This window comes from Macaca nemestrina, chromosome 5 (assembly GCF_043159975.1).
Source record: "Macaca nemestrina isolate mMacNem1 chromosome 5, mMacNem.hap1, whole genome shotgun sequence".
Lineage (NCBI taxonomy): Eukaryota > Metazoa > Chordata > Mammalia > Primates > Cercopithecidae > Macaca > Macaca nemestrina.
In genome coordinates, this window is record NC_092129.1 from 149524506 (window position 1) to 149534606 (window position 10101).

Here is a 10101-nt window from a genome sequence, read left to right on the forward strand (position 1 = left end):
GCCACTACTGGCGCATAAGATGCGCTCAAGCGGAGGGCACTCCAACCGCAAAGCAACGCCGAGCCAACAGGGATCCCCGCCTCGGCGCCGGAAGCCCCAAAGAGCCGAATCTGGAACCGGATGTGGCTGCTTCCTGCCCCGCCCCCTGCCGAGGGGGCGGGAACCGAGGGCCCTTCGGAAAACGCGGCCGGGATTTCGGTCAGCGGAGTTCGTGGGTTGTGGTGGGGAGCGTAATCCCGTGGGGATGGAGTGACCCGCTCTCTCTCCTCCTGAAACGCTTCCCGCGGGAGTTTTAGCCGTGTTATTGTTGGGGAAGGGAATGTCAAATTCTGCTCCTGCCTTACCCCAGGGGCTGGAGATTGGAATCTTTATTCCAGTTCAGTGCGGAGCGACGTGGTCTCCAGAATCCCCGAGTGTAGAGGCGGAGAACAGTGGAGCTGGGGACTCGGGCGCCTGGGTCCTGGTCCCTGAGCGTCCGGCGCTCCCCTAGTCCGCGGCCCTGGCTCCTGTCCTCACTTCCTTCCCCTTTTGGCTCCTGCTCTCGGAGCGGGCGGACGCGGGGGGGAGCGGAAAGGGCGGAAGGGGCCCGGGAGCCTAGCGGGAGGGGTTCAAGGGGGTACGGAAAAGCCGGGGAGGGGACTTGGTCCGGGGCCGGAGACCGACGGCAACAGCGGCCCAGGACCCACGCTGCCCCCACCCCTCCCGAGCAGGTCAGAGCCTGAGCACCCTGCGCGTCCCCGTACTCGTGACCCCCTCCTCCCCCAACTGCACCAAGGGCCACCCTATTTCACCCTTCTGTTGCCTCCCTCCCCCAGCCTTCCTGCAGAATTCCCTTCCGGTCTTCTTGACACCCACCCACGTCCCTTCCCTGCCCGGCTCCCCCGCGCCCACCTGACTCTCCACCCCCACCCCACCCCGTCTCTCCCCAGGCGCCCCCATGGCCCGACCCCGCTGATTCCTTCACTCGGCCATGCTCCCGCGGCCCCTGCGGCTGCTTTTGGACACGAGCCCCCCAGGGGGAGTCGTACTGAGCAGCTTCCGAAGCCGGGACCCCGATGAGGGTGGGGGCCCAGGTGGCCTGGTCGTGGGCGGGGGGCAGGAGGAAGAGGAGGAGGAAGAAGAAGAGGTGAGACGCGGGTGGTGGGAGGTAGGGGTCGGATGTATTTCTGAAGTCTCCACTTTTCTCTTGTCTCTGGGTCCCTACATCTCCTCCTCCTTGCCTCAGTTATTCTCGCGCCTCCCTGGGCGTCGGCCCGTTTCTCTGCTGCGGGGAGTCCCGGCGTCTCTGTGGTTCTCTGTCAGTGTGACTCAGGACCTGCCCGCAGGAACCTGCCTGGAACTTCTGGCTGGCTGTCCCTGCGGGTCTCTGGCCCTCTGCCTCTGCCTGCCTGAGTGTGCCTACTTCTCTGAGCAGTCTTGTCTTGCCCCCTGTCTCCCTCCTTGTTTTTGTTTGGCGGGGAGGGGTTTGTTTCCACAGTAACCAGCTCCTCTGACTCTGGGATTGGGGAGGGAACCCTCAGATTTCGTGACCCCTCCTTCCCTCCCTCCCCTTTACCCCCCCCCCCCCATCCTGGGTAAAGGCAGGGAAGCCACGGTTCTGGGACCTGGAGGAACGATCCTAGGGTGGGTAGAGAGTGGTTACCTGTTTTCATTAGGGATTAATGGTGGTGGCCAGGAGCAGGATTTTAGGCCTCAGGAGGGGCCAGAATTTGGATTTGGGGCCCCGAGGCCCTGAACTCCTAGGTCCAGATCCTAAGTGAGGGCAGGTTGACTGGCAAGGCTGGTTTTTCGGGATCGGTCGGGGGAGGGACTGGGGCCACGTGACTCTCTGAGTCTACTGCCCCCCAGCCCCCATCATCCCACTTCCCCTTTTCCTTCCTGGACTGGGATTGGAGCTGCTACCTTCAGGGGTCCCTTAGGGCTGAGATAGTGGAGGCATTACCCGAGGGACCAGTGTGAAAGGGGGCCTGAGAAGGACTAAAGCTCTGGGCTGGTCTAGTCCTTGGCGGGGAGGGGCGGGGCATGCGGCAGTGCCTGAACTGAGGTTTCAGCTACTCCTAGTCTCTGCCTCTGGCTTGCTGCCTCTCGCTTCCCTCTCCTGCTCTTTGTACCCTGCTTCTCTGTCGTGTGTGGGTTCAGCTCTGGGGGGAAAGGGCTTTGGGGGTCTCCAGGATCAGGATTCCTGTACTCCATCCACGCCTCCACTACAGCCCCTTCGACTCCACCGGGGCCCTGAGGCGACTGGGGTGGGGCTGTCTGGGCCCCAGTGGGGGAGACCTGGGGTCACCAGCTCCCCCCACCCTTCCTCGCACTCGCTGGTACTATGCCCTGCCACCACAGGTGAGGGGTATAGAGGGAGAAGCAGGGCCTGGGGTGAAGGCTGAGGGCAGTGGGGGGTGATATGGAACTGTCTGACTTCCCCTTCCTTGCTCCTGCAGGCCCCTGTGTCCGTCTGGGATGAGGAGGAGGATGGTGCCGTGTTTACCATCACAAGCCGCCAATATCGACCTCTTGATCCCTTGGTGAGATCATGACTTTAGCTTTTCACCTCTGACTCTTCAGTTTGCTTCCTCTGGCTGACTTTCTGGCCAGAGTGCTAGGTTGGAGTTCTGGAGTCCTGGACTCCGCTGTATGACATAGGCCAAGACTTTTGCCCTCTCTAAATATCAGAAAAATGAGGCTGGAACATCTCCTGGGTCTGGGATTGTCCTCAGAAATCTAGGGGCAGAGTGGGAGAAAGTGTTGGTGATCATCTCTTTGTGTCCTCCAGGTCCCTATGCCTCCCCCGCGTTCCTCCCGACGGCTCCGAGCTGGCACTCTGGAGGCCCTGGTCAGACACCTACTGGATACCCGGACATCAGGGACTGATGGGACTTTCATGTCAGCCTTCCTGGCCACCCACCGGGCCTTCACCTCGACGCCTGCCTTGCTAGGACTTATGGCTGACAGGTCAGAGTCATAAGGGACCCAGGGTCGTGGAGTGTCTGTCCAGATTTCCTAAAGTTCCAACATCCCACCAAAATAGTTAAGGCCACTGGGGGTTTGGGGAAAATGGACAGATAGATCCTCTTCTTCCCCTCAGGCTGGAAGCCCTTGAATCTCATCCTACCGGTGAACTAGAGAGGACAACAGAGTGAGTGACCCCTGTTTCTTAATCTCACAGTCCACTCTGCCTAGGCTGCAGCTTTACCTCTCACCCTTGGCTGATTCCCTTCTCCCAGGGTAGCCATCTCTGTGCTGTCAACCTGGCTGGCCTCTCACCCTGAGGATTTTGGCTCTGAGGCCAAGGGTCAGCTTGACCGGCTTGAGAGCTTCTTACTTCAGACAGGGTATGCAGCAGGGAAGGGTGTTGGGGGGGGCAGCGCTGACCTCATCCGCAACCTCCGGTCCCGGGTGGACCCTCAGGCCCCCGACCTTCCTAAGCCCCTGGCCCTCCCCGGCGATCCCCCTGCTGACCCCACGGATGTCCTGGTGTTCCTCGCTGACCACTTGGCCGAACAGCTGACCCTGCTAGATGCGGTGAGACCCTGACCTCTGGCCCGTATGCCCCCTGACCCCTTACTAACCTCTCCTTGACTCCAGATCCTTTCCTTGCTTCCACCCTTTCCTGATCCAGCTCCTAGCCTCCTTCACCTACCATTTTGACTTTCCCTTTTTCCTTTTGGTTGTTACCCTTCAAACCCTGTGCCCCTCTGGTTCCTTGGCCACCTGAGATCCTCAGATCCCTAATATTGGAAGGCTGACCTCACTTGACTATGAACTTTAACCTCTTACCTCTACCCTGCAGGAGCTATTTCTCAATTTGATCCCCTCTCAGTGCCTGGGAGGCCTGTGGGGTCACAGAGACCGGCCAGGACATTCTCACCTCTGCCCATCTGTCCGAGCTACTGTCACACAGTTCAACAAGGTGGCAGGGGCAGTGGTTAGTTCTGTCCTGGGGGCTACCTCCACCGGAGAGGGACCTGGGGAGGTGACCATACGGCCACTCCGTCCCCCCCAGAGGGCCCGCCTCCTGGAGAAGTGGATCCGCGTGGCGGAGGTGAGAAAGAAGATTGCTCCACGGTGGGTGGCCATGGCATGGAGAGGGCTCCCATAGCCTTAGCTCTCTTTGACCCCCACAGGAGTGCCGGCTGCTCCGAAACTTCTCTTCAGTTTATGCTGTGGTGTCAGCCCTGCAGTCCAGCCCCATCCACAGGCTTCGGGCAGCCTGGGGGGAAGCAACCAGGTGGGGAGGCTGAGGCATTGGACTGGGGTGGGGGTTCCTCAGAAGGCAGGGAAGAGGGGGTGACAGAGCCAGGCCTGTCCTCAGGGCCACTTTTCTCCCTCCCCCAGGGACAGCCTCAGAGTCTTTTCTAGCCTCTGCCAGATTTTCTCCGAGGAGGATAATTATTCCCAGAGTCGGGAGCTGCTCGTGCAGGTGAGAGCCTGGTTTGTGGCATTCCCCCCTCTCCCTGCTCCCTACTGCTCCCCCATGTCTCTTTATTTTGTCACCACCAGGAGGTAAAGTTGCAGTCTCCTCTGGAGCCACACTCCAAGAAGGCCCCGAGGTCTGGCTCCCGGGGTGGGGTGAGTGACTAGCTGGGTGGTGGGCTTGGGGGTTGTGATTATGAAGGGGTGAGGAGTATGTTTTAGGGGAGCAGCCTGAAGGATGGATAAGGGAGGCACAGAGGGGTGAGGGGTGAGGAGAATGAAATCTGTTCTCTGAGGCAATGGGGAGGGCAAGTGCGGAGGGACGGAGAGCCCTCACATCAATGGCAGGCACGTCTGACCCTGACCCCTGACCTCAGGGTATAGTCCCATACCTTGGCACCTTCCTGAAGGACCTTGTGATGCTGGATGCAGCCTCCAAGGATGAGTTGGAGGTCAGTGGTGTGTGTGTGTGTGTCATTATGATGATGTAACAAGTGGGCTGCAGGGTCCGACAGATCCCCCCCTTGCAAGGGGCTGTAAGGCACAAATAGCTGAGTGTAGGACAAAGCCAGATCTATTTCTGTGCCAAGTCGCCTCAGTGGTCTGTAAATGAGAAACTAGAAATAGCATCTACATTGATCTGTTATTATAAGGGTTAAATGAATTGTATTTGTCAAGTGCTTAGAACATGCCTGAAACGTAAGCACATCTAGGTTTTGTGATGGGGTCCTGCTCTATTGCTAGAGTTTGTTAAATAAACAAATACTGAGACCTTGGGCAAGTTCCTTATCCTCTCTGGATGAGGAATCCTATCCAATTGGATACTATCCAGTCTTCTCATCTGCAAAGCAGACTAGTTGTCTACCTGAGATATTAAATTTCAAGGGTCAAGTGCAGTGCTTAGGCCATGATAGATTGAGGGGGAAGGCAGGGAGGGATGGAAGAGTCAGAGAGGCTAGAGGGAAGTGATTGTGAGTTGGATGTGGCTGTGTGTGTTTAAGAGAGGGGATATTCTCTCTCTGTGGCCTGGAAGGTAGTGTTAGAACTTTCACCCCATCGCCATTTTCCTCGCAGAATGGATACATCAATTTTGACAAGCGGAGGAAGGTGAGTGGAGTGCCTGGGCTGGATGCTGGACTTCTCAATCCATGTTCCCGGAAGGGGAGTGGGGAAAGTCAGGTGTCCCTGAGTTTTGGCTCCTGCAGTTTGAGGGCTCCTTCCCAGGAGTTTGCAGTCCTTTCTGAGTTGCGACGGCTCCAGAATGAATGTCGTGGCTATAACCTCCAACCTGACCATGATATCCAGAGGTGGCTACAGGGGCTCCGGCCACTGACAGAGGCTCAGAGGTGACTGGCGGGTGAGGTTGGGACTCTAGGGCTCTGGCCAGGTGTGGGGGATTGGTGTCATGTCCTGAGCTCTGTCTTTTGCCCCCTAACCCAGCCATCGTGTATCCTGTGAGGTGGAGCCACCTGGTTCCAGTGACCCTCCTGCCCCACGGGTGCTTCGGCCAACATTGGTCATCTCGCAGTGGACAGAGTGAGAGATTCACTGGCTGGGGGATGGTTACTTGGAACTTCCACTTTACTTCTGATCCTCCCAATCTCCTGCCACTGTAGGGTTCTGGGCTCTGTTGGGGTCCCTACCCCGCTTGTGTCCTGCGAGCGGCCCAGTATGGCGGGAGATGAGGTGCCTACAACTCCTGCTCCTCTGCTGACTCGGCTGGCCCAGGTGAGCTCTGCTCCTGACTCTGACCTTGATGCTGACTCTCACTCTGTAAATGTTTCTTCCTTAATTTCCCTGCCTTCATGCCAGTCCCATGTTGTTTATTCCTAGCACATGAAGTGGCCATCTGTCTCGTCACTAGACTCTGCCCTGGAAAGCAGTCCATCCCTGCACAGTCCAGCTGACCCTAGCCATCTCTCCCCACCAGCCTCCTCCCCTAGGCCTTCTCGAGGTCACCGCCGCTCAGCCTCTTGTGGCTCCCCGCTGAGTGGGGGTGCAGAAGGGGCCTCCGGGGGGACTGGATATGGGGGAGGGGGATCTGGGCCAGGGGCCTCTGATTGCCGAATCATCCGAGTCCAGATGGAGCTGGGGGAAGATGGCAGTGTCTATAAGAGCATTTTGGTGAGGGAGCCTTGGGATGGAGTTGGGGTGAAGGATGGTGTCTTGTTGGACTATAAATGTCTGAGGTTTGGGCAACCAAATGGAATTGAATGTAGTTTTAATTTTGACTTTTGGTTTTGGCAGTTGTTTTATTTATTTTTAATTTTATCTTGTAAACTCTGGTCTTCAATACAAGCTAAAATTTGTTTTATTTTGATGGCTATTTTGCATTAGTTGCTACACCTTAAACTTTTGGTGGCCATATTAAAATTTCAGAATCAACAGCAGTTTCCCCAAAGGCAAGCAGCTCTGTTTCACTGGGCACCATGTGGGCTGGCTTATGGGGTATAGGAAGCCACCGTATTGGGTTTCCCTGTTCCTTTTAAAGCCTTGGACACAAGTAACCTTTTGTGGTTGGGTTCAGTGGCTAAGGGTAGAAGGATGGGAATTCATGGCTGATTGATTGCTCTTTTGGTCTCCTGTCCTGCCAGGTGACAAGCCAGGACAAGGCTCCAAGTGTCATCAGTCGTGTCCTTAAGAAAAACAATCGTGACTCTGCAGTGGTTTCAGAGTATGAGCTGGTACAGCTGCTGCCAGGGGAGCGAGGTCAGAGGCCACGAGGGAAAGGCAGACTCGGGAGGAGAGTGGAGTGCTTCCACATCTGGGCGGCTGTGGGGGGAATGACTGTGCTTGTGCTTGACATCCATCCCCTGAACCTTCAGAGCTGACTATCCCAGCCTCGGCTAACGTATTCTACGCCATGGATGGAGCTTCACACGATTTCCTCCTGCGGCAGCGGCGAAGGTCCTCTGCTGCTACACCTGGCGTCACCAGTGGCCCGTCTGCCTCAGGAACTCCTCCGAGTGAGGGAGGAGGGGGCTCCTTTCCCAGGATCAAGGCCACAGGGAGGAAGATTGCACGGGCACTGTTCTGAGGAGGAAGCCCCGTTGGCTTACAGAAGTCATGGTGTTCATACCAGATGTGGGTAGCCATCCTGAATGGTGGCAGTTATATCACATTGAGACAGAAATTCAGAAAGGTAGCCAGCCATCCTGGGGCAGTGAAGTACCACTGGTTTACCAGACAGCTGAGAAATCCAGCCCTGTGGGAACTGGTGTCTTATAACCAAGTTGGATACCTGTGTGTAGCTTCCCACCTGTGTGTGCTTCCTACCTGTGCAGCACACAGGTAGTGCTGGAAAAAACACATCAGTTTCTGATTCTTGGCCATATCCTAATATGCAAAGGGCTAAGCAAAGGCCTCAAGGCTCTGAGCCCCAGGGCAGAGGGAAATGGCAAAAAATAGGTCCTCGCAGGAGTTCTTCTTCCCACTCTGGGGGTTTCTATCACTGTGACAACACTAAGATAATAAACCAAAACACTACCTGAATTCTACTCCCCTGTCCTTGTAGTGCGTATGAACTGGCTGCTATGAGTGGGGGTGGGGAATTGGCTGAAGGTAGATGCCATGGAACAGGAAGGGGCACAATGTTTTCTATCCCCATGAACAGAGCAAAAAGTGAGTGAGGTATTGGTGAAAAAAGTTTCCTCAGAACAATTTTTCTTCAGTAACCTCTCTACCACTGGTCCCTTGCTGCAAATGTGTATAAAACAATTTTAGGACAAGGAAATGGCAGAACAACTTTATGGACAACATATAAACTTGGGAGGACTTATACACTACAAAGCATTACGTGCTGGGATTTTAAGTCAGTTTAAGCTACATTCAAGCAAATTCTAGGAAGACAGAGGCTGAAAAGTACCAATAGAGATGCCAGGGCTGCTGGCAAAGAGGGTAACCACATTTCATCCTGGGGCCTCAGGTTAGAGAACTGTGAATTCTTTTTCAATTGAACTGACATTCCTAGTAATACGCTATGTTGTAAATGCCCTTCCAAAATAATCATGCCAACCAAGATGAGGGAAAGTTAAGGGTTGTATATACAGGCAAGAAGTAGGTTTGAGGACATTTAGGATTTCACTTTCAAGAAAGAAAGAACATCGTGCCACAAAGAAGTTCCAAGTGCAAGAGTTTGAACCTGAGGGGGTAATACAGGTGGTGTGTGTGAAGGTGGAAGGGACTGTGGGGATATGACAGAAGCGCCTGGTCAGGAAACGGAGCCAGGTGTTTTTACATTTTATTAGCTACAGTATAGATGCTAGAGCTGCCTCATTCCCTCCCCTCCCCTCCCCCCACCAAGGGGTCAGGCCTTGCCAGGAGCCCCTGCCTTTGCCGCCTGGGCCCGCTGGAACTCCTGCTGCAGCTGAGCAAGGGTCTCCCTCTGTTGCTCTGACTGCCGCTCAAGATCCCGGAGCTGGGATTCATATCGCTTACTAAAGAGAGACAAGGGAGACAAGTAGAAAGGGAGAAATTAGTAGGACTTACTGAGGGTGCTAAACGCAAGAAAGAGATAGGTGGAAAACTTGAGATTAGGGAAGGGAGAAGGGGGGTTAAAAGGGAAGGAAGGGGTTGGAGGAACTGGAGGACTAGGGGCCACTATGGAGAGCTGTTCTGCAATGGTTCAACACCTCTACTCCAATGGTTCACTGCATCACAGGGTGCAGCACACAGTGGTGGAATAAAGACTCACATTTCAGCTGTGATATAGTCCAGCCTCTTCCCTACTGTGGCCCGAGCCTCCCCCAGCTCCTGTTTGACTAGCACCGGACCCAGAAGTTTAAAGACCACGTTGGACCCATCCAGCAGGGCCAGTTCCTGATGGAGGGATGGGACATACGTGATCAGAACCATGGCTAGTACAGGTCCCTCCTCGCCCCACAAATCCCAGTCCCTCACCTCTTTCACGATATTATTTTCTGTTAGTTGTGCTTCAAGTTTCTGCCTCCCCGACATGGATTTACTCAAGTCTGGGGATAAGAGGAAAGGCAAGATTAGAAACATCAATCCTAGTCAGGTGGATATGGATCTGAGGAAGCAGAAAAAGATGGGGGCAGCGGGTCAGTGAATAGGGAAGAGTACTGAAGCGGGAAAGTCTCTGCACGCAAGGGCCCAGATGGGGCAACAAACCTTATCTCGGTAATGGCTTTGGGTTGTGAGTGCATTGGGCGAGGCCATACCGACCCTGCTCCCTTACCCTTCTGTAGCTGTTGATATTTCTCCACTTCTCCCTGCAGCTTCTTCTGGATCAGCTCCGCCATGGCGGGGATGAAAGCCTACGGGGAGCGAGACAAGGGCGCTGCGTCTCACTCTCTGGAAGGTACCTGAGCTCCCTTTTCTGATCTCGCCTGCGGAAATGATAGCACTCTTGAGAGGCAGCCCTGAGGGGCACCGCCACCTCCCCCCCGTCCTGGGTATCGACTCCACCCCGTCCCCAGGATATGGTGGGCGAAACGCAAGACCGTAAGCCTCTCAACCGAAATCCTAACCTATTCACGTTCTGCTTTCAGTAGTAATAAACCCGGAAGTAAACGAGGAATGCCGGGAAAAGACTGCGCCGGAAGTTTCTTTCTGACCCTTGATGGGAAGTGTAGTTCTGACATGTTTAGCGAATGGAGTTCTGCTACAAAGACTGGACTCGGATATTTTTAGGCAAGATGGGGAAACTAACCCGGAAAAAGAAACCGCACC

General features: G+C 55.2%; 2 protein-coding genes across 9 annotated transcripts; one reads left to right on the forward strand and one right to left on the reverse strand.

The window, feature by feature from the left end:
* The first annotated feature begins 61 nt into the window (after positions 1 to 61).
* On the forward strand, positions 62 to 7907 carry LOC105474452 (ral guanine nucleotide dissociation stimulator like 2). Of its 6 annotated transcripts, XM_011729091.3 has the most exons (18): positions 62 to 710; positions 930 to 1126; positions 2439 to 2522; positions 2771 to 2949; positions 3083 to 3133; positions 3222 to 3519; positions 3788 to 4039; positions 4122 to 4225; positions 4333 to 4417; positions 4498 to 4566; positions 4788 to 4862; positions 5485 to 5517; positions 5635 to 5756; positions 5851 to 5946; positions 6027 to 6138; positions 6244 to 6534; positions 7005 to 7119; positions 7236 to 7907. In XM_011729091.3, exons 2-18 carry the CDS (start codon positions 971 to 973, stop codon positions 7445 to 7447), a joined length of 2334 nt encoding a protein of 777 aa, XP_011727393.1. In that variant the 5' UTR covers positions 62 to 710; positions 930 to 970; the 3' UTR covers positions 7448 to 7907. The 6 variants fall into 6 exon arrangements, with proteins under 6 accessions (XP_011727393.1, XP_011727392.2, XP_011727394.2 ...); XM_011729090.3 differs by having other exon boundaries at positions 5485 to 5756; XM_011729095.3 differs by lacking the exon at positions 930 to 1126 and having other exon boundaries at positions 134 to 710.
* A 726-nt stretch (positions 7908 to 8633) lies between these two features.
* LOC105474451 (prefoldin subunit 6) lies at positions 8634 to 10097 on the reverse strand. 3 transcript variants are annotated; one of them, XM_071097207.1, is made up of 5 exons: positions 10082 to 10097; positions 9608 to 9758; positions 9310 to 9380; positions 9104 to 9228; positions 8634 to 8846 (listed from the first exon to the last, which is right to left on the reverse strand). In XM_071097207.1, the coding sequence occupies exons 2-5, from the start codon at positions 9669 to 9671 to the stop codon at positions 8717 to 8719; spliced, it is 390 nt and encodes a 129-aa protein (XP_070953308.1). In that variant the 5' UTR covers positions 9672 to 9758; positions 10082 to 10097; the 3' UTR covers positions 8634 to 8716. The 3 variants fall into 3 exon arrangements, with proteins under 3 accessions (XP_070953308.1, XP_011727390.1, XP_070953309.1); XM_011729088.2 differs by lacking the exon at positions 10082 to 10097 and adding an exon at positions 9900 to 10000; XM_071097208.1 differs by lacking the exon at positions 10082 to 10097 and adding an exon at positions 9873 to 9888.
* Positions 10098 to 10101: the final 4 nt, after the last annotated feature.